This window comes from Aspergillus pseudotamarii, assembly GCF_009193445.1.
Source record: "Aspergillus pseudotamarii strain CBS 117625 unplaced genomic scaffold BDV38scaffold_59, whole genome shotgun sequence".
Lineage (NCBI taxonomy): Eukaryota > Fungi > Ascomycota > Eurotiomycetes > Eurotiales > Aspergillaceae > Aspergillus > Aspergillus pseudotamarii.
Window position 1 is genome coordinate 70,508 of NW_022475073.1, and position 27,194 is coordinate 97,701.

General features: G+C 46.9%; 10 protein-coding genes and 1 non-coding gene across 11 annotated transcripts; 5 read left to right on the plus strand and 6 right to left on the minus strand.

Moving 5' to 3' along the window:
• The first annotated feature begins 341 nt into the window (after window positions 1-341).
• Window positions 342-5,402, plus strand: BDV38DRAFT_256765 (C2 domain protein). Its single transcript, XM_032055542.1, has 5 exons — window positions 342-2,512; window positions 2,561-2,746; window positions 2,796-3,264; window positions 3,385-3,969; window positions 4,022-5,402. Exons 1-5 carry the CDS (start codon window positions 573-575, stop codon window positions 4,910-4,912), a joined length of 4,071 nt encoding a protein of 1,356 aa, XP_031910013.1. The 5' UTR covers window positions 342-572; the 3' UTR covers window positions 4,913-5,402.
• Window positions 5,202-5,984, minus strand: BDV38DRAFT_286293 (Endoribonuclease L-PSP/chorismate mutase-like protein; the record flags this gene model as incomplete). Its single annotated transcript, XM_032060638.1, has 4 exons — window positions 5,202-5,348; window positions 5,515-5,688; window positions 5,798-5,811; window positions 5,942-5,984. 4 exons carry the CDS (start codon window positions 5,982-5,984, stop codon window positions 5,202-5,204), a joined length of 378 nt encoding a protein of 125 aa, XP_031910014.1.
• Window positions 5,985-6,817: 833 nt separating this feature from the next.
• On the plus strand, window positions 6,818-7,515 carry BDV38DRAFT_273910 (uncharacterized protein; the record flags this gene model as incomplete). The annotated part of the gene is made up of 2 exons (XM_032057756.1): window positions 6,818-6,820; window positions 6,853-7,515. 2 exons carry the CDS (start codon window positions 6,818-6,820, stop codon window positions 7,513-7,515), a joined length of 666 nt encoding a protein of 221 aa, XP_031910015.1.
• A 360-nt stretch (window positions 7,516-7,875) lies between these two features.
• BDV38DRAFT_273911 (uncharacterized protein) lies at window positions 7,876-9,594 on the minus strand (the record flags this gene model as incomplete). Its single annotated transcript, XM_032057757.1, has 2 exons — window positions 7,876-9,234; window positions 9,445-9,594. The coding sequence occupies 2 exons, from the start codon at window positions 9,592-9,594 to the stop codon at window positions 7,876-7,878; spliced, it is 1,509 nt and encodes a 502-aa protein (XP_031910016.1).
• Window positions 9,595-10,094: 500 nt separating this feature from the next.
• BDV38DRAFT_t183 lies at window positions 10,095-10,178 on the plus strand. Its single transcript has one exon. It is a non-coding gene; the product is annotated as a tRNA-Lys (tRNA).
• A 2,145-nt stretch (window positions 10,179-12,323) lies between these two features.
• Window positions 12,324-13,038, plus strand: BDV38DRAFT_273912 (adenine phosphoribosyltransferase APT1; the record flags this gene model as incomplete). Its single annotated transcript, XM_032057758.1, has 2 exons — window positions 12,324-12,816; window positions 12,884-13,038. The coding sequence occupies 2 exons, from the start codon at window positions 12,324-12,326 to the stop codon at window positions 13,036-13,038; spliced, it is 648 nt and encodes a 215-aa protein (XP_031910017.1).
• A 442-nt stretch (window positions 13,039-13,480) lies between these two features.
• Window positions 13,481-14,765, minus strand: BDV38DRAFT_172639 (gamma-glutamylcyclotransferase family protein). The gene has a single exon (XM_032051960.1). It carries the CDS (start codon window positions 14,364-14,366, stop codon window positions 13,602-13,604), a length of 765 nt encoding a protein of 254 aa, XP_031910018.1. The 5' UTR covers window positions 14,367-14,765; the 3' UTR covers window positions 13,481-13,601.
• Window positions 14,766-14,953: 188 nt separating this feature from the next.
• Window positions 14,954-18,879, minus strand: BDV38DRAFT_256777 (glycoside hydrolase family 47 protein). Its single transcript, XM_032055543.1, has 3 exons — window positions 18,475-18,879; window positions 18,011-18,381; window positions 14,954-17,955 (listed from the first exon to the last, which is right to left on the minus strand). The coding sequence occupies exons 1-3, from the start codon at window positions 18,603-18,605 to the stop codon at window positions 15,128-15,130; spliced, it is 3,330 nt and encodes a 1,109-aa protein (XP_031910019.1). The 5' UTR covers window positions 18,606-18,879; the 3' UTR covers window positions 14,954-15,127.
• A 92-nt stretch (window positions 18,880-18,971) lies between these two features.
• On the minus strand, window positions 18,972-20,653 carry BDV38DRAFT_172658 (uncharacterized protein). The gene is made up of 3 exons (XM_032051961.1): window positions 19,868-20,653; window positions 19,493-19,809; window positions 18,972-19,422 (listed from the first exon to the last, which is right to left on the minus strand). The coding sequence occupies exons 1-3, from the start codon at window positions 20,403-20,405 to the stop codon at window positions 19,225-19,227; spliced, it is 1,053 nt and encodes a 350-aa protein (XP_031910020.1). The 5' UTR covers window positions 20,406-20,653; the 3' UTR covers window positions 18,972-19,224.
• A 1,440-nt stretch (window positions 20,654-22,093) lies between these two features.
• On the minus strand, window positions 22,094-23,413 carry BDV38DRAFT_286299 (WD40 repeat domain-containing protein; the record flags this gene model as incomplete). The annotated part of the gene is made up of 5 exons (XM_032060639.1): window positions 22,094-22,146; window positions 22,199-22,954; window positions 23,023-23,103; window positions 23,156-23,201; window positions 23,270-23,413. The coding sequence occupies 5 exons, from the start codon at window positions 23,411-23,413 to the stop codon at window positions 22,094-22,096; spliced, it is 1,080 nt and encodes a 359-aa protein (XP_031910021.1).
• Window positions 23,414-23,703: 290 nt separating this feature from the next.
• On the plus strand, window positions 23,704-24,941 carry BDV38DRAFT_172682 (TRAPP complex core subunit BET3). Its single transcript, XM_032051962.1, has 5 exons — window positions 23,704-23,867; window positions 23,928-23,936; window positions 24,043-24,262; window positions 24,332-24,523; window positions 24,606-24,941. The coding sequence occupies exons 1-5, from the start codon at window positions 23,833-23,835 to the stop codon at window positions 24,723-24,725; spliced, it is 576 nt and encodes a 191-aa protein (XP_031910022.1). The 5' UTR covers window positions 23,704-23,832; the 3' UTR covers window positions 24,726-24,941.
• The last annotated feature ends 2,253 nt before the right edge of the window (window positions 24,942-27,194 follow it).

Sequence of the window (27,194 nt, forward strand, 5' to 3'; positions counted from 1 at the left end):
GAAGCCACCAGATGAACATTATACTGTACCATGTACTCTGTCTGTCCAAGGCTTCAAACGCTCTAAATAGGCAATGGATCGAGCGGAATCGAAAGAATAGACTCATTGCCTTAACACCGATAGCAATAGCAAGCAGAAAATGCACACTACTTTAGTGTAAATTGGACTTAGAAATTCTCACAGCATGGAAATGTTATGCAGCTGACATGAGCATCAACCTGCATAGTGTGAGTTGGAAGTTTTTGCTTTACGCTTAGTCTGCCCTACAGAGCACTACGTCAGTTACTTGGGGCAGCTTGTTGTTTCAGGTGCAGAAGCAGAAGCGCCTCCCGCCAGCAACTCCCCCTTTCTTCCTTTCTACCCGCCGGCATTTTCCTAACAATTCCCCCTTATATCTGTCCCGCCTCCTTAATTCTGTGACCCCGAAGAGCTCAGCGAGCATTTTGCGATTTATTTCAATCCAGCTGGCGCTGGCTGGTGGTACGATCTCACTGTTTTATCCATGGTCCCGCTTTCCGTTCCCTTGCCCCCTCTCCCCGAACGCTGCAACATTCGGATAGAGAAACTGCCCCATGTCGACAGCATCTGATCAATCCCGAGGCATCAACCGACGGATTAATAGTATCCAAAATGATTCTCGCCACACGCGCAACCTTTCTGGGTCCCGCCGACGTCCAGTGAGCCCTACGGCAGCCTACACATTTGCTCTCAGAGTCGCCTACCTCTCATACCTCCTTCAACCTCGTTCGCGCCGTGTACAGAATGTACCCGCTCCTCACCAACGACCGAAGCGCTCGTCAACCTCCTTCCACGACCTGATGAGCGACTTCTCTCTTGTTAGGGATTCGAAGAGCACACGGTTTCCCCATGGCTTCATAACTGAACTCGAGAAGAGGTTGACGGGCGTCTTAACGAAGAAAGAGAAAAGAAAGGAATATCAGGACCCCCTGGTTGTCAGAACGTTTGCTGCATTTCTCAACACCCTTAAAGAGCAGTCATTTAAGAAGCGCATGGAGAAGGATCGGCGAGCCGAAGATCTCGTCCTTATTTTCTACTCAAATGCAACAAAGGAGTTGAGTAAAGGCAAGGACCCAGATGATGACCACTGGAAATTTATGGTTGACAGACATGTCGCACTCTTTGTCCGCCTGATCTCCCATATTTTGAAAGATAATGACTGGGCGAAAGAACGACCAGAGCTGGCAAACCGGTTATCGATCTTGGAGAATAAACTCCTTTCCCAGGATCAGGACCTCGTGCAATCTAATGGTCCGTCGACAGTGGAAGTTATAGTACCTCTAAGCTATGATGTGAGAGATATGCCGTTAGTGCAACATGTCGCAAGGGTTTTCGATATAAGCACCGCTCAAGTGCAGTCCGATATCGATAAACATCGGGAGGTCTGGACTGCACAGGCAGCTCTCAAGGACCTCAAAGCCTATCAAACCCATCTCAGTTTAAATACTCGAAAAACCATGTCCAAAGAAGACTTTGAGGATGAGGAGGCATATGAAATATGGAGGAAAAGTGAAGGCCCTGACCTATCCCAAATGATGCTTGCTATCGTGCAAGCAAACCCTGAACTAGCAAAAAGCACACCAGGGGGTGCGCTTCCACAGTTCAATGCAAATACCGGAGATAACAATGGTGCAGCCCTTAGCGATTTGTCAAAAACGAATTCTGACAGGCCGATTTCATATGTAATCGACCAACCAGTGGATCTCAGTTCGCTATCAATGGGCGATGACAACAGTGAATCCGATGAATCTGACACATACACATACATACCACCGGACCCCCGATCTATGTATAGGTATATTTTGGCTCAAACTTTGAGCCATGACCTGAAAGATCGCGAAATTGAAACTACACAATTTACGACTGAACCCCCGTCTATGAAGCTCCTCTCGAAGCAGTCAGCCGAGTTCTTAAACGAAGTTTGCCTTCGTTGGCGAATCCCCCACTTCTCTAGGCTAGTTCTGTTTCTGGAGGTTGTCCGTTCGAAATTTGTAGACAACGAGATTGATCTTGACACCCTTGATTCAGCATTTACCTATATCAAGGAGACACCATCGTCAGAGAAAAAGCGCAGTAGCTTCGTAGCTACCGTTCTCTTTGACCGACACAAGTGGACTGTACACGACTTGCTCTCGATGCAGCAGTTACTCTCCTCGCTCCATGAAGCACTTCTGAGGGAACTATACGACGTTATGATGGACTGTTACGAAGGAAAACCTCGACCTATTGGTCCAGTAATGTATGTTTTAGAGAATCATATTCAGCTTGATCCCAGCTACACAGAGGACCTGGAGGATATCGACCGTTTTCGTTGTTACGTTCAGGATGGCCTCGCTCAGAAAGCAACAGAAAAATATCAAGACCTCCTCGGACAGTATGTCCCAATGGATCAGGAGACCTGGGAATTCGACCATATCATTCAGCTTTGTGAGGCCATAACAAAACTTGCCCAGAAGATTAGGAAGCGCTACCGAAATAATCCGGAGATCATGGGGTAAGATGCAATTATCACGAATAGTAGTCTTCTACTCACAAAATGCAGGGTTAATCCGTACCAGATCTTGCTTTCAAACGTGCTTCCGATATTCGCAGAAGACGCTCATGAGATGGTAGCCCGAATAGTCGAACAGGGCAAATTGAGAGGAGAGGAAATCCCAATGGAGGATGGTTTTGATTTATATAAGCAACTCACAGCTATACGGCAACTCTTCATTGAGGCACTGCCTAGGTAGGCCCATCGCTACCAATGCGAAGTGTCGATACTAACGTGAAATCAGCGCTCCTTTTCCGTTCCGTGTTGAGGATTTGCTGGAAGAATTTGTCTGGCGGTGGATCCACATGACAGAGGAGAAGATTACAGAGTGGGTTGAGCAAGCTGTCAGACAAGATGCCTTTGCCGTCCGAGCTGATGACTCAACGGATATGATTCCTGAGGAGCATCGGCACAGCGTTTCCGTTATAGACATATTCCGCTCATTCAATCAGGTGGTAGAGCAAATGATTCAACTCGGGTGGGATGATGATTTTCAGTACGCGAAATTCATGACTGCATTGTCCAAATCGATTTCAAATGGTCTTGCAAAGTACTGCGAGTCATTGGAGCAGATGTTCGCACGAGAAATGGACAGGCTCTCACCGGATCAAGAGGCGGCAATGAATCAAACGGCCCAGGAAAAGCTGATGCAAATCGCCAAAGAGGCGTGGGCGAGCAAAGAGAAGATTGAGCCATTCCAATTCTTTCCTGAGGTATGCCAGTCTCTTTAATTCCCTTCCCCCCCTCACACCCAAACAACAAAACTTAGACTTTTCCAAACCCTCTTTTTATTACCCGGTCAGGTTTATTTCCCATGGTTGACGATTCCATAGTCACTGGTCAAACTGAACAATGTTGAATATGCCCTTACCCAGCTTGACAAGCTAGAGCGTGAAATAAACGTTGATGGCTGTGCAGATGTTATCGCCAAACATGCTCCTCCACAGATGCAGAAGATGCGCAGGTCAACCACCTATGTCTTCACGATTAAGGTCGTAGAAGCTGAAGATTTGAAAGCCTGTGATATGAATGGGGGTAGTGACCCATATGTGGTGCTGACAGACGAGTATCAGAAGCGCATTGCCAAAACTCGTATCATCTACAACAATCTCAACCCGCGATGGGATGATTCTGTTGATATAACAACGCAGGGTCCATTGAACATCATTGCAACTATATGGGATTGGGATGCAGTGGGCGACCACGATTATGTCGGTCGCACTTCTATCAAACTGGATCCTTTACATTTCAGTGATTTCTTGCCGAAGGAATATTGGCTTGATTTAGATACACAGGGTCGACTGCTACTCCGTGTCAGCATGGAGGGGGAACGGGACGACATCCAATTTTACTTTGGCAAAGCCTTCCGCACATTGAAACGTACGGAAAGAGATATGACACGCAAAATCACGGAAAAGGTAAGTGCTCTGGACTCTTAATAACAAGTATCGTCTTTAACACAGCCAATAGCTGTCTGCTTATATCAGTCACTGTTTGTCGCGTCGAACCCTAAAATCCTTACTATCGCGTGGTCTCAGTATCTCCAGCGTTTCCAACTTTCTCAGTCGAAATAAGGCGCAAGCTACTGCCACAGGGCCATCAAACGCGGATGTGGAGAATGCCCTGACTCCCCTTTTCGACTACTTCAATGATAATTTTGCGATCATGAACAAGACCTTGACATCTGAAGCCATGAAAATGGTCATGGCTCGATTATGGAAAGAGGTTCTTAGCACTATTGAGTGCTTGCTTGTACCTCCCTTGTCTGACAAGCCATCCCATCAGAAACCTCTCACGATGCAGGAGGTTGATATAGTCTCACGCTGGCTCGTGCTGCTCTTGAACTTTTTCCACGCTATCGATGAAGAGACTGGTGAAGCAAACGGAGTTTCGATTGATATCTTGAAGTCACCCAAGTATCACGAGATCCAATCTCTGAACTTTTTTTACTTTGAACCCACCGAGAATCTTATTCGCACCTCTGAGAGAATGGCCTCAGCAACCATATCTCGGCAGCAGGCCAATAGAAACCGAGCATCCGCGCCGGCCCATCTTGGATCTGGAGGACCGGGCGGATTTCTCGGCGTTCCTGGTGCCCGGCGAGCCAAGAGCATCATGCTCTCACGGAACCTTGGCACAATGAAGAAGATGAAGGAGGAAAAATGGCGCGAAGCTCAAGCCGAACCAAATGATGACATGATCTTGCGAATTCTTCGTATGAGGCCAGAAGCTGCTGGCTACCTGCGCGATCGAAGTCGTCAGAAGGAGCGACTCGCGGCCGCCGCCGCCGCGGATGCCATTGTGAAACAAAGCCTGATGGCTGGTGGGGGAAGGATGACGGGAACTTTGGGGCGACGATGACTGCTATGAGGACGTCTATTGTTTTTACACTGAGTCTTTTTGCCTTTGAGAGTAGGATCCAGCATCGCTTGGCCAGTTTGCATGCGCGTGATGATTCCCACACCGTCTGTTTGAAGTTACGATGCGCTTGTTGTCTTCAGGTAGTATTTACAAAGAACCTACTTATAACGAATGAGACACCAATTACCAACAAATGATCATCCAGGGTAGTAGTAGCCGGGCCCGGTTCAGTACTAAGCACATCTGATTGCCTTTTGATTGTATGTCATGTAGATAAAAACGATTTGGTTTACTCGAGAGCAATGCACTCGATCTCTACAGGCACACCCTTAGGGAGCTGGGCAACAGCAACACAGCTGCGAGCGGGCTTATGAGTGAAAAATTTCTCATAGGTAGCGTTCATCTCAGCGAAGTTCGCCATATCAGTAAGAAATACCTGGTGGAGTATCTCGGTCAGCCGCAATTTGCTTGTGATTTGAAGCCAGAGAACAGGGGAGAGATGTGGTGGGGACGGTTGTTGACTAGCGGAGGAGGGGAGATGAGATACAAGGAGAGAGAGGGGTGGGGGTGGGAGAAAAGCATGAAAGAGCGGTTATACACACATTGACCTTGACGATCCTGTTGACGCTGGAACCGGCAGCTTCGACAATAGCCTTGATATTGTTGCAGCAAGCCTGGGTCAAGTCGCCAATGTTTCCGGTGACAAGATTTCCAGAGGCGTCAGCGGGAATCTGGCCGGAGACGAAGATCTGGCCATTGGCACGGATGGCTTGGGACTGTAGGATGATCGAAATGTCAACAACGTTGGACGCCTTCGTTTCGGTGTGACTATGAAGAGGGGAAGGAATGTATAGAGACGATTTGCTGTTTGGTTGGAGGACTTACGTAGGGGCCAGCAGCTGCAACGAGTCAACTTGTCAGCTTAAATCTTGTACGATTTGTCGGGGTGATGGCAATTGAATAGCAACAGGCATCCTCTACAAAGGCGGGATGGATCGAGGGCAATTGGGGGGAGGAGAGATGACTCACGAGGGCAAGCACCAGCGGCGGAGATTGGGGTCACGCCAGACATATTGACGATCTGAATGGGGAATTGAGGTTGGGGAGTACGAGAGAAAGTAGAGATTGGTGATAAAGAGAGAAGCTGACAGCGGGCGATTCGAGCGGAAAGAACACAAGAACTGATCCGTAACATGTGTGGAGGGGTTGGAACCTATTTATTTGGATATAGTGGAAGTATTCCGCGGGAAAGAGTGTCCTTGGGTGATTGATGGTCGGGGAGCTGGGGAGTTGGGGTTGTTGTTATTTCGACCCCTCCCGACATCGGTGGGGCTTTTTATCTTGTTCCCGGAGGGCGTTTCTTTTCTTTTCCTTTTTCCTTCTTGTAAGCTACCAGATACGTACAGTGTATTCTCATCGGGGCTGGGTTTTATATACTAGGCGTGTATCAATGGGCTTCTGCTAGTTGAACTATGTATAGGTACACACGTAGGTATGGATATCGGGACATATCTGTCTCTCTCTGTATGTAGCATGCATACCTATTATGCAATACTCCATTGTTATTTTGATCAAAGAAGGAGCTTAACTCCTTTTGAGTTATAGGTTATCTTTCTCGAATGAAACCACCTTCTGCAAGGATGGTTGGTTTAGGATAAAACCCTCAAGAGAGAGAGGATGGAGATGAACTACCGCCACAGCCAGATAGATAAAGCATGTCAGTCTTGACGTCGACAAGGTCTTGGCAATGATCCACAACGCGAACGAGACAAATCTCCACTGATTTACATGTACATATAAGTACTTGAACGTATATACGAACAGAGTTCGTTTAATTTCATATGAGCACCGCTCATGCCCTACCCAGGTAGAAGGAGCAAATCCCAGAACAAAAAAATAGCAGACATGGTCAAGATAGTACAAGTCCGTCTCCGGATAAGCCCTGGCTTTCACTGGCCCACGTCTCCATTAAACCCATCTTTGTGACCTCTATATCGTTGCTGGCTTTGATTTCGTACCAGACCCTCCATGGCGACCGTATCTACCCCACCAAGCATACTTCCTCCTTGAACGAGGTCCTCAGCATAGGAATTGCGGACCATAATTGTTCTCTGCCCACAGCGCGCTATGATATCAGTACTGGTAGAGCCGCATGCCACCCTTCATCAGGAGGTATATGGATGGTCGAGCTAAGCGCCCTTGAACTGCAATACCTGAATATTAACTGCTTCAACTCACCCGAGAGATCCTGGGATCGCGATGAAGAAAATCACTTCTGTGAGCAACTTCGACCATTCGGAGGTTCCTGGTATCCTTCACATCTCTCGGATGGACTATGGATCGATGGGAGGTGTAGTGAGCTACACCAGCTGGAGCCAGCATTCTCAGTTTTCCGTCGCATTGGTTACCCAGGGGGGGGTGTATGGGTTTTGGATAGAGAACTCTCAACCAGCGAGACAGCAGTTCGGAATGCCCTGGCAATGGAGGAACGGTGCATTGTTCTAGAAAAACTAGGTGCCATCTTCTGTAGAGATATGAAGTGTTGTTCGGCTTTGACTGATCTCTCCAAAGAACCACATGAGCTGGTAAAGGAGAGGATGTGATCGAGAAACTTCCAGACAGCAAAGAGTGTATCTGAGCTTTGCCTCTAGATTTGAGTAGTCCATACATAGTATCCCGGGATTAGAGTTGACTTGTTACTCCCGTGAAAACGCTATTCATCAGTGGAAATTGATATTCATATGTTGATCTGGCCAGTGGGGTATCGCGTTTCAAACGAGGATTATATATAAGGTAAAAAAATTCCACTGGTATATACACTAAGCATATGTATGCACACATGGTCGATGAGGTGGTAGATACATGCACTCATAGTCATGGCGTCGTCATCATCTTATTCACAATTAGAACATGAGACACATAAGAGAACGCTAGCAACAGGTACAAGGCACGAACCATAGATATCACTGTTTATTGACAAGAGATCCCAATTGCTGCAAGAAAGAAGAAGTCTGCTCCGGGGAAAAGCCGAAGAACACAGGGCCGTTGAATACGATACTGGCCGGCGAGTTATTTAGGGGAGGATGAGCTTGTGGTTGTTCTCCAAAATCCTGCTCAGCGGTTTCAATGGTTCCGTTCTTCTTCCCATGATCGCGAATGGTCTCTGTCTCCGGCGCTGTATTGGCAGCTTGAGCCACACCATGGCCGAAAGGGCAACGACCAGATTTGGGCGCCGTCGTCGGCGCTTGTTGAGTAGAGTCGCGGGGCGGGATGGAAGAGACCCTAATGGGTTCTTCCTCAGACGGCTTCTTAGATTTCTCAGGTAAGGCCGCCGCCGGCGGAGGCGAAAGCGGGGGCGATGCTGAAGGAGGCAAGGGCATCGGGACAGGGATTCCCCAAGGCCTGCTTGGAGATTCACCAACGCGCACCTCGCGTAGCGGACGGTCAAAGCGGCCCTCCCTCCCATCGTCGTTCTCTGTCTCATCCTCCTTGATAGAGGGCTGCATCTCCGAATTTATGCCAACCTCTTCCGCCCATTTTTCCACTCGTTCGGCAGAGGAACTGGATGTCGGCGCGCCGCTATTACCACGGTTCGGGAGGAACGCTTGATGTTTGACGGATAACCCTCGAATCATATTAATGAGACTACCATACTTTGCATCTAGATGCCGCATGCTGTGGGAATCCTTCTGATAACGTTGGACACAAATTGCATGGCTTCGGGGTATTTCGTGTTTGTGTCTCTCAACATAGTCGGCAATTTCTTCCGGGCTATGTTGGTCTAAGTATCTAATAGGGCACCGGGCAACAGGACATTGAGTGGTCGATGTCCTAATCGAAGGAGTCTGACTAGAACGTCTATCATTTCGTTCAGCCTTTATGGGGTCTAAACTTTCGTGTCCACACGTGTCACTATTCTGGTTCTTGAAAGGATTTTCAATCCCATTAGCCATCCCATTGTCAGATGGCATATTCTTAGAGTTTGCGAATGGGCAGTGCAGATTTCCCTGAGTGCCTTTGGTGGTGAAGTCTTTTTCTAAAGAGCCAGGAGCTCCGGCCCTAGTGGCAACAAGACATGGGTTGAGGTCGGGGACACACTGTAAATTCAGGATAGATTTGTAACACACCACTCCGTCCGCTATTGGTTTGAGAGTCTGGTTGCCTACATTCCCAGACTCTGCTAGTGCTCTTACTATATCGGGAGGACTGAAAGACACGGGCTTTTGGTTCCCGTATTCGGAGGGGTGACCGCGAATCTTCTCTGAGACAATCTTGACATGAGGGTCAAGACCGCTGGGAAGTCGACCTGCGAGCTTCATATACTAAGGTGGCCGTTAGCACAAGGATACCCTTCAGCGATAGCACAACTAATGTAAGTGGAGAAGAGGGCATTGAGATGCCTCATCAGATAATACATGACTTGTCCGTCACCGCCGCAAATGCGACTCCTGATCTAGAGCTAATCGATTTTTCTCATCATTTGAGGCAAAGGGGGCAGAAAGCGCTGTGGAGTCAAGTAAAAGGGTGCTTACCTCATCATAAGCATATTCCAACTTTTGTTGCAAGATTCTCTCCTTGCAGATAAATTGCTGGGTGGTTAGCAGAAGAGCTTCGAAAGCTTTCGCCAGGGTCTGAAGCTGGGGGTCCTGCTGCCCAGAGGCAGCGACAGGTGCAGGAGACATGGTGCTTTTGAGCAATGGCGATTACGAGACAGTACATAGCACATCTGATAGATTAGGCTTTAAGTGGCACTTCTGCACTGAGCAGAAGTGCAGCTTGAAATACATGAGGTAAGACAGCAGGAGGAGAAGAACTGCGGGAAGATCACTGCGCGAGAACATATGAATAATTGTTAAGCGAGGTGGCCCGTGCATCTACCACGTGATAGCTGATGCTTACAAACATAGTAACTAACTATGACTAACTTTGATTCCAAAAAGATTGCTGATGGCAACCTGTGCCAGATTGCTAGCTTGCCATCAGACCAGTGCTATTCAAATGTACATATATATATAGGAGAACCATATAAGTATGGATATTACGACAGTAGCATGGTCTAGTAGGCGCAAACTTGATGTATAAAAAACAAGTAGTAGTAGCTAGCCGTAATTGAGCCTTTTTTACCACTAAGCTTTCTTTTCCTATTATTTTACATTTAGTCAAGCTAGCTATTCAACAGATAGCCGGGCTAGCTCAATCGGTAGAGCGTGAGACTCTTATTCCTCACGGCATCTCAAGGTTGCGGGTTCGACCCCCGCGTTCGGCTTTACTTTTTGCTTGATGGTCCCCGTTTTTACTTCCTCTCTCTTTTCACTTTCCCTTCTTCCCCAATTTTATCTATTATTTACCTTGGTTTGAATTCTCGCAACTCATAATGTCTCATTGCAAGGAACACAATTGGGTTCTTTTCGAGTTGCATACGCAATACTGATCTCGTCGCCAATGCCAAGGGGGCCGTAGCCTAGGCAAAAGCCAGGCAGAAATATGGACATCCGTGCGTCGTAGTCAGCGGCATGCATTGGCAGCGATGTGCTGCAGGTGGCTGCAGAGTTTGAGCTGCATTGTGGAGGTGAGCGGTATTCCTCCAATTCTGAGTTATGATTAGTCGGAATGCCTATGGATGTGTCGCAGTCAGGGACAGCGTCATGCAGGCTGAGTGAGTTTCAGCATGGAGACAACAGGCATTGACCTCTATGAGCTACACCCGAAAGGGCTTTCAGTAAGATAGAAATGGTTGGGCGTTCTCTTTAGATATATTTTTTCAATCTTGACGATTGCATACAAGCAGTCTGTTGTCGGGTCTCTTCGGATATTTGAATACTATTTGTGGATGCACTGATATCAGGTATTTCTGGGGGCTTGGAGAGTTTGGGAACTACAATAGTATTGGTGAATCTAGGAACCAGCTGCGAAAATGATACGGAAAATCCGAGGGTTGCATGATAATTTCAACCTAGTAATAGTCGATATGGGACTGTCACACACGAAATATAAAAATAGAGACAGCCATATGAGGAGGTGCATTACAGGGATAAGACAACAAAGTGGCAACACTCTTGACATGAGGCCATGATATATTGTTGGTAATGCGTCAGTTCCTCTCGCAGTAGTAGATGACGATGTAGTTTGTATTAATTCCTTAAACATGTACCATGTTTGCTTGATCTACTACGTAGTAAATTATATCACTTGAAGACATGCATTGGATCCGTGCAGAGAGAGATACTGATTACTGTTATGATTAGTAGTCGTAATAGTCCTATTGTCGCCTTGACTCACAACGGATCGGAGTACGGAGTACCTGGCGGATGGTGGGCAGACTGGAAATTCGGTCTAATTTCCAGAAAAGTATATTGGTGGTTATGGAGTGCAGGGAAACCAGATAGGGAATGATAGTCCAATCATTCCTAGCCGGGGGATCCATCGTGGCTTGTTGATCCAATCCACTACTTGATAGCCCTGACCGCATGTGTGGATTGTGTCGTGTAATCCGCCGATATGTATAACAAGATTAGTGTTATATTCATGTTGAACTGAACCGTTCATGTTAAATACTGCAATTCTTTGTTTCATTCATTGAACCGGTTAGGCTAGGCAACACTACTACTCACTATCCTCCATTTTATTGCCTGCAGAGGAGTGCCACCGAGAGAAAGGGGAAGGAAAAGAGACGTAAGAAAAAAAAAAGAAAAGAAAAGACAGGCTTGCAGACAACGCAAGAAACTTGCATCATGGCTCATGGGGAGGGGCTGAAATACTAGTAGTCTGTATATATATCATGGATCAGTATGAGACCATTGGTCCTGGCAAATGGGAGTAGAAGGGGTAACGACATGGTAAACTCGGAACAATTAGTAGATCAGCAGTAGCAATACTGGAAATATGTCAACATCAATTGATTCACTGTGAAGTGACTGATTGATGGATTCTAGACCCTTTAACAACGAAACAAGTCATCGAGAGGGGTACATATTTTAGTTTCCACTGCGTGTATTTGCGGTATTATCGAAAACTAGCACAGAAAGACGCGAGATATGGCTTAAGTTTTAACAAATTGGGCCCCTCAGCCTGGGAGCAATAAACGGGCAAACAGAGATCTATAGATTTACTTTTCTGATTGGAATGGAATGAAATCATAACATACAACACATCTTCAATATATATACAGTAATGCCTGGTCGATTGTGCTGAGAGGGGTAAGTACTTTTCGCTGTAATACTGTAAAATACATCGGCATTCACAGTTCATACGCCAACGCAAGATCTTCGAGGGGTCAATTTTTTTTTTTTCCTTTTCCCTCCCGCTCGTGCTTATCACTTCGAATTGACTATTTTACTTTTCAACCACCTTCACCCTCCTGCCTTCTATTCCTCCTTCTTTTCTTCCCTTTTCTTTTTCCCTTCTTCTCATAATGTCCCAACCAACTCTTAATTCTCCCCAACAGCCTGATGCCGCCGCCGCCCAAGTCGCCGGACAGTCCCCCTCCTCTTCCACCCGCACCGCCGAACTCGCCAATCTTAAAATAAGCCTGCGCGCCGCTCTCCGCCAGTTCCCCGACTTCCCGTCTCCTGGAATCCTGTTCGAAGATATTTTACCTATTTTTGCCAATCCTACTTTGCATGAAGCCCTTCTTCGAAGTCTAGAGTTGCACATCCTTCAAAACCACGGCGACCAGAAGCCCGATGTTATTGTTGGTCTCGAGGCCCGCGGCTTCCTTATCGGCCCTAGCCTCGCTTTGAGACTTGGCGCGAGCTTTGTCCCTGTGCGCAAGCAGGGTAAACTGCCCGGACCATGTGAAACCCAGGCCTACGAGAAGGAATACGGCCAGGACTTCTTCCAGATGCAGGCTGATTCGATCAAACCTGGCCAGAAGGTGATCGTGGTGGATGATATAATTGCAACTGGTGTGTTTTCTTATACATAGACAGTCTTCCTTTTCAGGAATAAGCAATACTGACTATATTTCAACAGGCGGTTCGGCCTGGGCAGCGGGTGAACTCATTAAGAAGATGGGTGGCGAGCTCATGAGCTTCCTTTTCATTCTCGAGCTTGAGTTTCTTAAGGGACGGGAAAAGCTTCCTGCTTCGGTCTATACTCTCCTTTCTGGCCAGGAAGAAAAGCATTAATTGACGACCAACGACTCTTGTTTTACCTGATCATTATGATTGTGCTGCCCGTAGACGGGCTTCGTTGTACCAAAGAAAACAGAAAAATACGCATGTATCCGCTTCCCCGCAACCAGGCGCTCGGATTCGATTCTCGACCGGTCGTTACAATGCAGCGATGATTATGAAATGGGCTGCATCTCATTGGAAGGACTGTATGTCTCAAGAAAATTAAGAAGCACAATGCCTGCCCTTCCACCCCCGGCGTTTTTCGTTTTAAGAGTTGACCTTCGCTCGTCGGGTGGAATACCGGGTTAGACGAAGTCGGAACAATGATATACATCATACACTTGTTTTCTAGGGCATGCGGGGAAACGTGAATGCGTATCTAATTTCGTATCACGCTTTTACTGCTGGAGCATACTATAGACTCTGCATATGGATAGCGATAATATGGCAACTTTTTATTACATCGCACGTGGTTATATAAATAAGTTGTACCATTGTAATCATTCAGTCATCAACTCTTGTCTAGTTGCAAACATCACCACGAAACGTTTTCTATACAAGGTAAAACCAATAGCCTAATTCAAAGGGATCGACTTTCTCATCACCTCATCTGCCCACTTCTTAGGGAATCCCAAAGATTCCGCCTCGCGGATCGCACGGTTCATCCGCGGGATATACTCGTCTTTCGGGGGACCTACGCGCACCCTCTCCTCATCCACATAAACCAAGGTCTCGATAACTCCATGCTCCCTCCGTTTCTTCTGTCCCTCATCCAACCACATAGTCACCGTAGCCGGAACATACCACTTATTATAGTCCCCATGGCCTTGTTCCGTCGGTCGAATATGCGCCGGAACCTTATGCGTAGCCCGCGACGGCAGCGCCGACCAGTCAATACCCTCGTAGCCATCAAGCAACCTCTCATCCTCGATGTCCATCTCATACAAGACCCCATAAACCGCATCGTCGTCCCCAGAAACAGGTACGTCTTCACCATCATCTGCTTCCCGACCAACACGTAACTCGGCGGGTGGGATCACATTCGCATAGCCAGCTTGGCAGATCAACCAGCGCCAATGATCTAAGCGGGCGATGGCGACTGGCTTAGATGAGAGATCAGGGTAGTATGTGCAGCGGAGACGCATCTGTGTGAAGGAGAGGTTGGATCCGTAGGCAAAGTAAAGCGGGCGAGGTTTGGTTTGTTGCGGGGTCGTTGTACTATTGTCCGAGGGGTGGGAGTTGGTAGTGATGGTGATTGTTGTGTGAGCTGTCGGGTCAAGTTCGATATCGGGTTGATTGAATGTTGGGGGTTTAACGATGGTTGTGTCCTGAATATGCATCTTGAGTGCTTGTTGCGTATGTTATATTATAAAGTCTGCTATGCTTGAATGACTAAGTTTAGAGAGCCCCAAATGATTAAAGGGTAAAAATCTAGTCAAGAGAGAGTCAAGAGAGAGTCAAATAGAAAAGACGGTCGATACAAGGGAAAATCAAGCATGTATTAAATATGCAAAGGACCGATCCGATCGATAGCAAGTGGAGATAGATTTATCTTGTTCTTCGGTTCTTCCAAATGGAGCTCAGGCTGCGTGGTTCCCGTGGAAAGGTTTGAACTTCGCCTTCTGAACCAGATTTCGGTTCCTGGCTGAACAGTCGATATAGACCTACACGCGGGGAAACAGAGGATATTATGACAGCCTAGATTCTGTATGCTGTCTCCGTTCTTTTTTTCTTTTTTCTTTTCTTTCTTTCACTTACTTTAGTTTTCTTTTCTTTTCTTTATCTTTTACGGGAATTGAAAACCAATGTTGGTCTTCAAAAAAATTCGGACTCAAGTATATAATACGCCGGACATAACTCGGCAAGGAAGACTTTTATCTAAGTTGGGTTTTACCTCCAGGCCGCCCGGCAGAACCAAGAAGTTGTACTCAGGGACTGCACCAATCAACATGCTGTGGCGCAAAGAGTGGCGACTTACCATTGCCAGCCCCAATTTTGTGCCTGGTGAAGAGTACAAGAATGTACTCATGCCTTACATTTTTCTCACCGTATGGTATGGAGATTCTGGTGTTCCAGTAGCTATACAAAACTATGTGTCTATCTAGATGATATATAGGTTATTAACTGGTATGCCCTGCGATCGCACAGTGTACCGTCGCTTGATGCCGACGTCGGTGGCCTGGCGGAGTAGTTCGTATGTTTCTTCTCCGCCACCGACCATGACTAGGCTGATTAGATGGCGACGAGGCAACCCTCCGGCGGTCATTTGAGCTTCGTCAAGGTATGGCCGAACAAGATATGGCTCCGCGCGGACGGCAGCTAGGCCCGAGAAAGGATTAACTTGGGATTCTGGATCCTGGTCGATTGGCTCCTCGTCGTAGGAGACAACAATGACGAGCCTTAGTGCATGTCGTGAGGGTGGATATGCAGCGATACTCCGCAGCTTTTGCGAGAAACTGCAACCGCCTCGCTTGATGACAAGCACTTGGTGACTTTGTGCGATGTCACGTAGGATCCGATGGTCACAGAGCTCATCAGCGAAGTAGATCGTAGACCATGGGAGACGACTTTTAGGGAGATCTCCTTTCACAGAAAATGTAGAGGAATCTTCTACATCCGGCATGGGCGCAGAGCCTAAGCCAGAAGCCATAGCAGCGGGTAACGTTAGTCGTAGAAAAGAATTTTTCTCCGCAGACGGCCAGGCCGACTGGGGTTGCGACTCGTCCCAGAGTAACCAGGACACATGATTGACAAAGGATGAAAAAGCACTCTTTACACTCGACGCAGACGGATCTACGGCTCCAAGTTTGTCGCCAGCGGAGGACTCGCCGATGATATGCTTTGAGCTATGCTCAGCAGTCGATCCCTGAGGATCGTCTGAATAGTTCCTTCGGCGGAGGTTCTCTGGGATAACGTCAATGACGATGTCAATCATTGCGGAGTCGCGCACGCGAGTGAAATTCGGATCAGTGGGATCCAGGACATCGAATGTGATCTCCCGTGAGATATATACCTTCTCATCCTTCCCAAGTGGCACATTGTTAATCACCTGTACCCGAAACTCTGCATTTTTCGTACCAGCCTCATCCTGAGAGGGAACATCTTGAACCATGCTCAACCGGAGCCCTCCGATGGCCTTGATGAGAATGCCATCTTGGACTCGCTCTAAGGAGCCGGATCCCAAGAACATGCCAGGAAGTGATGGGAATGAAATGTCAAGTGAGGGGCGAATTGTCATTGGCGAGCTCGTTGCATTGAACGGTACCAATTCGGCTGGCAAAGTCCAAGGGAAGAATGTGTAATTTGTCGGTGAAGACAAATCAGACATTGTCACACTTGGGCGGCCCTTCACATAGTCTAGAATAGGTCCCTCCGGTGGCCCTCTGCTAGGCATCAAATGTAGCCGAGCCAAGTTGGCAGCATGAAAAACGTCAGGACGAGCAGCGGTTGATGAGAGTCCAAAAAGAGGAGGCACTGGCGCTATCGGACAAACAGCAATATTGGTCTGCTTGCTGACTGATAATTGTGTCTTGCGGGGCTGCTGGGCAGTTGTTGTACTCTTGGGTATGATGAGTGGATGGCCCTCTGTGGAAAACACAAACGGCAGGTCGATGGTGTTCAGAGGATGCGAAGGATCAAAGAGCAAATACAGATATTTAGCCGTCTCGCCTAGGAAGAAGCTCTCCATTCTGTCACTGAGCTCACCACTGCGAACGTCTTGAAGGCCAGCCCAGCCACATTTTGTCCAGCACCGTCTTTTAAGATCACGAAGTACCATCTCGCCAACATGTAAGTACCAAGGGTCCTTGGTGGCTTGATAGAGATAAAATGTTGATTCAGCAAATTCTGGCCGGCCACTGTACCATGCCAGGCCCCCCTCTATATCCCCCGTCGCGACATTCCATCTTTCAGGGAGACCTGAAAACCGGGTCCAAATAGCCGTTGTGAGAAGATGGATTCCCACTGCCTCATCTAACTCTCCTGCCAAGCTCAGGAGACCTGGGTAAAACGCGCTCAGGCTATCGATCCAAAACGCCCGCGTGGCGCCAGTGAAAATATCTCCTTGAATCAAATGTGGGTGCTGATAGCCTTCTCCGCGATACAAATGACGCTTGACTGAAGCGTGTGATTCTTGCCAGGCTTGCAAAAAGGCCTCTGCAGAATTCTCGTACTCGCTCAGGTTTGGAAAATCATTGTCTAAGGCATGCCACGAGCTATTGAGATCGCGAGGAAACCGTTCCCCCGACGACAGCAGGATATACGATTTGAAAGCATATTCAAAGAAGCTGTCAATACCTGCACCGATCTGAGGTTCATGAAATCTTAGCTCCGTATCATTAACTTTGAGTTTTCGAAAACTTACTCCTGTGTAAGGGTGAACCCATTTACCCGATTCTGCATCGATACCTGCCCCAACTAACCCAATATCACTTCTTCTCGTCCAAACCGCCCAAAATGCTCTTTTACCTAACTCCTCATACCGGCCATCTCCAGTAAGCCGGCTCAACACAGTAAACTCCAAGACTAAGCTGCCAGCGCCTGCGCTGCATGTCTCCGTCGTTTCCACCAAAGGAATGCGACGAGGCTCGCAATTCTCGTGGTCGTTAGTATTGTCGCATGAGAAGGCGGCATTTAGCGGCGAGTTTGCATAGAATGGGTGCCGTCGGACTCCATATCGAAGATTGACCCGGGGATAAGGAAGACCAGTCTCAGTATAGAAGGCCGGCAACAGACGATTCGCCAGGTCAACAGCAAGTCGCAAAAGCTGGCCATTGTAAACGAATCCATTCTCCCATTTGATTCCGTGCCTATTTATGGGGAACGGAGTCTTATCCCAAGCTTTAGCGAATGTGACCTCGGCTTCAGGAGGGCTGTATATCGTAATGGGAAGATCGCCCACAGAAAACAAATGAGCGCTAAGTAGTCCGCCTATAAGGCTCCGATGTCAGATTTAAATTAGCTATTGTAGAATAGAACTCCGTACCTAGTCCCCGAATGACTGTCTCGAAGACCTGAACTTTACTGTCTATGTCAAACCCGCGGCTCCTTTCGCCCTGGCCAGCAGGACCATCTGAGCCATCACCGTACAGCTTCACAAAGTCCCTCACACCATCCTGGAAATGTGCCCAAGCTCTTGCACCATCGTCTGGGCTCGATGACAGTATCGCTAGTGAAGATAGACTGTCGATCAAGGTCAAAGAGTAATTCCCTAGAACGTCGTTCAATCCTGCATTCGCAAGGGTATCTCGGTCGCGAACTAGCGGACGGCAGGATAGAGGGCGTAGTTCATCTTCAGGAAAGGCATGCGTAATGTAATTGTCAAAACCGTGGTAGAACATATGCTCAGTGTCCTTTCTAGAATGCGAATCCATGTCAGTCATGAATTGAATACCAACTATACCAACTACAACAGCAACAGCAACAACAACATTAATAAGAAGCGCTTACCTGAGTTCATTAAGCTGATCTGTCCTCATACCCCAAGCCATGGCAAGCCATAGCGAGAGAAACAAGACCCAATTCATCACCCATTCTGCACGGAGGAAGGGCATCTGTAAGTACCAACATCCCGACCGCATTACGGCAGCAATAAAACTGCCTCAGGTGGCATGGGAGCGCAATTGTAAGCCGTTACAGGCGAGGTTTCACTGGCGGAGAAATTAGTCCTTTTTGGAGTTTCCTGAGGTATAATGGTTGCTTAAGTGATGGTGGTAGCGATCGTGCACGTGAGAAATCCAGCTCGCCAGTTCCGAACCGCCAGATATGCTAATAGTCCAATGTATGTCTGCTGCAGCCCACAAATTTTTCTGTCGGATATTCACAAATCTTCAATACGGAGCACGAAATATTTACATTCATTCATATTTTACAGTATAAAGAGTGAAATAGATATAAAATTAGGAAATGAGGGACGTCCAACGCGATAAAAGAACATATAAGAAGATGAACATGATGACTATAGACTGACCAGCACTGCTATGTATGGTTAATTACTTTTCTGCCCTGATAACTCCCGCTCAAGACAAATATTGTAACACCCAACGAACCTCCCGATATATCTTAACAAAATGATAGCTAATATGCATATGGTGATGATGTGGCGGGCAAAGAAATTGGTTCTTGTAGAAACGTAAAGAATGAACGACATCAGATGAGGTGGCGACTAGCTCCACATAAAGACTATCATTGACGTCCTAGTCATTCAGCAGAAGGGCCTTGGGTAAGCGATCGGGGTTGTGCTTCAATCACATAATCGATACCATTGTCAGAAGTGTAGCTGGGGGGCCGTGGTAATGGGGTCTTGCCGCCCAAACCTTGTGCCTCGTTTGCATGTTGCGGCAAAGAGGGGGCATTGCTGGCTACACGGTGCCAATATAGTAAGTCTGGATTAATTCTCTGGGATGCATGACTTAGCCAAACAGGTTTGTGAGAGGACAGTCGAAGAGTGTCTTAATATATCACTTACAACGCTACTTCTCCAGAGGCCATACGCTGGAGGCGGGGGCGTGACCTTCCTCCGCCTGGCACCATTGTTTTCAGTCAAAATCTCCTCGTCCCCAGCGAGAGTAACATGAATGGGATACTCTGGCTGAGCGTAGCCAGTTGGCCTCGCCCTGCTTGGTATCCGATTCATAGCCACAGCAGATCTGGAACCTCGCAAAACCTTCATTGAAAATCGGATGAGGGAGTGACAAAAGACAACAATAAGGATCAGAATCATAAATATCAAAAGTATATGAAGTTCGTGGCCTAGGTGCGATTTGGAGACAGCGAACGCAAAAACTGTATCATTCGGTAAGCATGTCTTTAGCGCCGAAGGTTAGATCGAACCCAAACCTACAAAGAGAAAGGGCTAGGATTAGGAAAATAGCAGATATGGCAAGTGTGGTAAGCTGTCGTCTCGTATTCTTTTCTTTTAGTCTCGTGGTAAACGATCGTAAGCGACGATTGGAGCTACCGACGTCTCTTTGCGCATGAACATTGTCCTGAGTTCCCTGTTCCGACCTAATGTACGACTGGTTCCTGTCGGCAAAATCGGTCTGCTCTGGCCTAGGTCGCGCGTTGATTCTGTAATAAGTTTCCCTTGGTGCATATGATGATTGCGGCAAGCTTATAGCGAACTGATGCGGTGAAGTAGGCGCTGAAGATATGCGATAGCCCTGATGCCCGGCGCTATTAGCAGGAGTTCGTTGTCCATTGGGTATATATTCTCCACGTCTCATTGATGCGGACGGCACACGACTACCCTGGAAGCCTGGGGAGCTTCTAACATAGTTATTTTCAATGTAGCCGAAGTCTGAAGATGGACCAAGTAATTCCCGAGAGGTCGACTGATACGAATTTGGCGATTCTGTTTGAGGTAACAGGACTGATCCCATGATGAATAACTTGTCACTGGAATCACATTTGCGCTGATGGCGAACAAAAGTAACGACCAGCAAACTTCACCCGCCGGACAGTTTTGATGTCAGCACTTTGTTAGATCGTCCTATACTGAACGCTGCTGTCCTTTTATCGGTATGAGCTACAAGCTAATTCCGCTTTCGGGGAAATGGCACACAAAAATGGTGAAAGCGAAAGCGTTCAGATATGCGGCAACAAATCCCTCAAAACGATAAAGCTCACAACGCATGCAACAGCGGTAGATTTGCCGCAGTGAGCGTTTGACTGCGCTAATAACAAGGGCCTTGGCCACTAAATGTCCATAATGAGGGCTTAAGGAGACGCCGCGGAGGTAGATGGGACTCGCATCTGTAATCCCGCTAGAGATAGTATAGAGCGAAGTTTAGATTATATAAAAGGGAAAGTAAACGGAACAATATTCCAGAGCTGGTAAAGTGACTTGAGCCAGGGAGAAGAAAAGTAAACGAAAGGTCAGGGGCAGCACCAGGCTACCAGAAGTGGATCTAATATGGCCGAGAAATGAGAATGAATTACAGCAAGATAGAAGGGAGATGCCAGTGAAGGTAATAGTAATGGTCTGTATGAGAGATTCAAGTAGTTAGAGGGAAAAAATAAAAAGGGACGGGGACCCAGGGAGGGAGAAGGAAGGAAGCACAGAGCCCCAAAGGCCTGTGACATTGGATCTCAGACTGAGGGAGTACGGAGTAAGGATTGCAGTAAACCCAGAAGACTAGTGGCCATAACTAGAGCGAACCCCTGGACGACCCACGTTTCCCAGGCCTAGTCCGATGTAGATACTTTGACATGGGTTGATCTTATTCACCACAATATATTGTGCAAGAGAGAAAAACACTGTGAATAGTCCAGATCGGAATATCGTGAGTGACTGGCATTCGTATACAACTGTCCCCTTTCCCTGTCCCTGATGCCAAAATCATGTATACTCCGTAGATTTCGGGCCGCAAACGATACAGGCGAATGTTTCGCTTATGGAGCTAGATTTGAAACAAGCCTCTAAAACCATCCAAAGAGCCAATCAGCATTGGGAAAGCTTCCGATGGTCTTTGGTACATCCTTGCCTAGCCTAATAGTACTTAGTAGCTTGTACCTCACTTTAGCACGTATTCAAACCCTATGGAGGTACTAAGCCGCAGTCGCGCATCAAAAGCCACTTGCTTAAAAGACAACCAAGACTTTTAGGGTAAATAAAAAAAACTAAACAAAGAATATCAAAATATTTATTATGAAATTGTAAATCTGATGCCTTAGTGGACTGCCGCCCGTTCGACACTTATACTTGTCAGTTGTTACACTTCATGGCATGATTGACGGAACGAAATCTGGTACACGGCCATTACTCCAATCCTTCAAACCATGGTCATTACTAGATCTCTGAGTAGTTTTGGAGACCCTCTGCTCGGTAATGCCATCTCACATGTGCGGTATAAATCATATCATTCGTGTTTTCACTTGATCTTGTTGCAGCGATGCACATCTTTGCTGTAGTACTATGCGTAGGCCGTCTTTAGTCGAGTCAAGCGACCTTCATGGTACCGCACAAGACATTGAGTCTGACGTTGATCTCTGTCCAAAAATGAAATCGTGTCCTGAAGTACGTGCTGGACATTACGTTGATGCATAATAACCTGGAATCCGTGTATCCTCACTTGCCAAGTTCTCCGAGCATTAGGGTCCGATCAGATGAGCCAGAAACAACTGTAAGAACAATTAGAATGGCAGCCAGCTAAGACCACGGAAGAAGACTTACTGATGGGTTCACTGTTCGGCGAAAATCGTACATCATTGACTGTACCCTTATGCCCGGGAAGCTTGTAAAGAAGCTTTCCGGTTTTGAAATCCCAGACAACCACGCTCCTGTCACCACTTCCCGCGGCAATCCTTTCGCCCTTCGGGTCCCAGCTTGCACGAACGAGGTTCTTCTCTAGCCCGATAGGAGCGCCGTCATACATCTTGATAAGTCGATTTGTTGGCGCAAATGGTCGGATATCCCATGTGCGTACAGTCGAATCATGAGAATTAGAGAGAAGGGTCTGCGAGTCTGGCGAAATCTCCAATGAGGTGATAGTATCCATGTGCCCCGTCATGGAGTAAGTGATAGATTTTTTCCGCAGGTCCCATACGTGAATCGCGTTATCAATGCCGCCACTGTAAATTTCGTTTCCTGCTTCCGACAAGGCCACTGCAGTAATGGGCAGTTCCGTTTCCAGATATTCAATCGCATCCCTTTGCCGGGGATCCCAGACTCCCACACAACCATCATCACTCGCACTAACCAACAATTCCTGGCCCCTTCTGCTAATATCTAGACAGTTCACTATCTCCTCGTGACCCACGTGGCGACGTATTCTTTGCCCGGTTTCCAGGTCCCAACTTGCCAGTGTCATATCGGCTGACGCGGAGAAGATCGTTCTCGAGTCGCGAGACCACTGTAGGTCAAGCACCGCCCCTCGGTGGCCTGACAAGATACCATAATTTTCACATTGTCCATAGGTGTTCCAAAGCACTATAGCTCGCGTGGAAAATTAGTCGTCATACGATTGCTTGGCATCAATTTAAAAAGATGCGACGTACAAATAGACCTATCCATTGAACCGGATGCAATATGCTGCGCGGTAGGGTCGAACCGGACAGTAAAGATTTCACCAGAATGACCTATATCTTATTTAAGCATACAGAACCACCTCAGTAACACGAAATTCGTTACCTGTTAGCTCCATAATCGGCGCCTCGAGCCCACTGGTGCGGGGAACCTGCCAGCACGGTCAATAGAGGACTTCTCAAAACGACTTCTGTACAGTCATCATGAAGAGACACATACTGCTTGCACAAGTGTTCCATTCTGCGACGAGCTTTTAACCACGGCAGTACCATTATCCAAACCAGCGTCGGACTTTTTCCGTTTCACAACGAGCTGATTAGATGACCCAAAAGCTTCTTGGGCAGGTCGTTTTTCTCCAGACATGTTACTGGAATGACTTGGGGATTGCTGGCCCAATGAGAATTTTCAGAAACTTGTAACGAGAAAAGGCGCTGGATTGTACAGGACAAGTTGTATGAAGATAGCAATTGACTGCTCCAAAACTGGTGTTAGGGGAACCTCGTCGCGGCCGGAGTACGCTCATCTTTTCCGCCCGGCAGTACTAGTTCTACGCAAGCGCTGAACGTCCAGCAGGTTAGCCGCGATAGACGCCGGTCCACTCTGCGCTCCGCCCGTACCCCGTCGATCCACCGACTCAGGCGGGGAGGATTATCTATCAACAACATTTTGATACCTGCTGGGCTTTCAACTCCTGCCTTTTGCCGTATCACGCCGGAACACCTTCTTCCAAGCTTTGCATTAGTCCTCTAGGAATATAAGTAATTGAAGTTTCCGAAACGAGAATGTCTGCCACAAAAGCCTCGAGGATCGGTGAAGAGTAAGTTGATTGTTGTTGATATTGAATTGGTGATATTCTCATTAACAACATACGGTGTAGGCTATGGAAGTCAGTAAGCTGAGTGCCATTTTTAACTTGTCAAATAATTTACCCGATTGCATCCAGCAAAACTAGCGCGAACGTGTTTGTGACTAACATGTTGCAACATTTTTAGAACGAGGGTTGACAAAGTCAATGCGGAGTTAGTCACATTGACTTATGGTACAATTGTTGCACAACTATGTCAGGACTATGACTCAAACTATCAGGAGGTGAACAAACAGCTCGACAAGATGGGCTACAATATTGGTATGCGACTTATCGAAGACTTTCTGGCAAAGTCAGGCGTCGGCCGATGTTCCAACTTTCGGGAAACAGCAGACATGATCGCAAAAGTATGATCTAAATCTATCATATGTCAGACATATACCTCAAGGATATGTGACTGACAAATGCTCGAATAGGTCGGGTTCAAGATCTTTCTCAACATCTCGCCTACCGTCACGAACTGGACCAGTGATAATAACCAGTTTTCTCTTGTCTTCGACGAGAATCCACTAGCCGACTTTGTTGAGTTGCCAGATGATGGTAGGGCACAGGATGAGTTGTGGTTCTCTAATATTTTGTGTGGTGTTCTGCGGGGTGCTTTAGAGATGGTAAGTAGACTAAGCCGCGAAATATTCTAAATCGTTGGTCTACACGTCACCTGGGCTCACATATTCTGGCGTATCTTTCTAGGTTCAAATGCAGGTCGAAGCGCATTTTGTTAGCGATGTGTTGCGGGGTGACGATACTACAGAGATGCGGGTATCTCTGGTGAGATATATTGAAGATGAAATGCCACCGGAGGAGGAGTAATAAGTACATGGAAACAAGAATGCTGTAGAAGGTTGTGGCGTAACGGTGTTTGGGATTCGACGGTCTCTGTTCTTTACTAAATTATAGCATTTCTTGCCATTAGTAAATCTATTTGTACCAGACGTTGGCTCTGATGATTACCTCTACAATATTGGTATCTTGATTATAGTCTAGTACGAGGTTAGAGTAACTATCAAAGTTGGCGATTCAGTTGAACGATAGACCATGTGAGTATGCAATGAACCACGATTGATCACCTTGTTAGTTTGGCTCTTGTAATCAAGATACTAGTAGTATGGTTTATAAAGAGAGGTACAGATCACATTTGACTCGCCGACACAATAACCCGTATTTTTAGGGGACACTACGAACTAGTAAATTTGCTGGTTCAAATATACACGATATAGTCAAGGAGATTGCAAAAATGAAGGACTGTATACAGACAGTATTCTAAAGGGGGATCCAATTAACCGAGTCAAAAAAAAATAAAAGAAAAAGGAAAACGAAGGAATTGGAAGCGTTAAGAGCCAATCATCGTTTCATCTTACAAGCAACAAATGCAAGAATGGCATGGTAAGGGACAGTGCTGGTCTGCCACATCATGTTCAACGTTGTAATCAATTTCAGAGACATGTACATCAGGGGGTTGACCTGTCTATTAGGGCAACAAGTGTATCACAAATTGGTAAAGGTTAGATTGTTGAGTGAATGCCATTGCCATTATGAAACATGGAAATTAAGTAGGATTTCCACACAGAGTTGATAATATTTAGAACTAAATGATCGCCCTTATCGAACTTTATGCCAAGTCATCAAACTATATTGAACTTTTTATATTTACAGATAAGTCAATAGAAAACAAACACAGGTGATGCCCAGGCGCATACAGACTAATGCAATTCCAGTGCTCACCTGGTCTGGTTGACCGATATTACCACAACCCCAAACTACATGATCTGATTCCCTTGTAGTCTGGGGATGGGCAGATCTGCACAGGAAATTCTAGTCCGCCAGAGTGAGCCACGTGATCCACCATACCATATTAGTCCATACTGTGCTGGGAAGTACGCAAGCCCGCTGACCCTGAGTGTTCTAAATCCATGTACGTATGTACCTATCAGTATCTTCAATTTTTTGATCTCTACACGTCGAACCCGACAGTATTTCTTTCTTGTAACTTAATTTTATTTTCTATCTTTAAACCAATGGCTCTGGGAAATGCTTTCAGATAGTTATCGGTCTTTTTTTCCAAATAACTTCTATATTGTGTATCTCTCACTTCGCTGTGGAATCTTGTAACCCACCCGACCACTCGTCTCTATACTCTCTGAATTACTCTGTACACTACCTCAGATCGGGTCAACAATTCTGCGCGTGTTCTTCAAATCAATACCAAGATACTCTCTATCTGCCTTGCCTCTCATATTTCTTTTCTTTTCTCCCTTTCTCTTTCCTTTCCCTGCTTTTTTACGCCATAATCTTTAAACCCTTGTACCCATCACATTCCTGCAGATCTGCAGGGAATTTTTAACTAGAGTCATTGCTTTGATTTTCATTCCCTATACCTTTGCGTTTATCTTCAGGCTACCCTTTGCATAGTGGTATGTAATTAATTTTCCTTTTGCCGTTTCTATCACTTTTTTTTTTCGCCGCCTCCGTAAGTAGAATTGCATGCTCAGAAATACGCGAGACAATAGCATCTCCCAGCCCTCCCGCCGTGTTCCGGGATAGATAATCCGCGCCGAACAAGCGATTCACGCCCAGCCGGCAGTGATTGAACAGCCCAGCACTCCAGGCACCGCGCCTGATATCCACGTCCTCCCACCCACCAGAACACCTCAGATCCACCGCTACACCTTGTCCTGACCTTTGCCTCTCATCCCTCCCACCCCCCCCCTCCACCATTACTTCCTCTAATCTGACCGGAACTGTCCGTGTCTCCTCTTTCCTTTTTCTACAGGGGGATTTGAGATCTTTAATTTTTCATCGTCTGGTAATCTTCTGTTTATTCTCTCTTAGTCTGGCTGGTCGGACTTGGACTGGCTTGTCCTCTCGACGCCGTTCCCGTCTTTCTGCTTGTCGCCGCCCCCCGGTTGATCCTACCGCGCATTTTTCTCTCGGCTGGATATCTTGACCAACGATATACTTCCTCGTTAATATCTTCATGACCATTCATTACGTCCTCCATATTCTACAATCAGCGTGGTCTAGTGCTTCTACCCGCACTTGGAAGTAACGGCAGATTCTTCTTGTTTGCCTTTGCTCCTGAGCGGGCCACGCTTATTTTCCCTTGTGGGTAACCTTCACAACACCTTCTTGTTCTCTGTTGTCATTCAATAAGTGGAACCATACTCGACGCTTTGTTGATTCAGAAAGTTGTTTGGGCGCGCTCTTGTCCAAATCTTGACCCCAGTGTCGCTTTCTGGCCCATTGCGCATCGGTATCTAATTCCGAATTCGGTACTCCTCT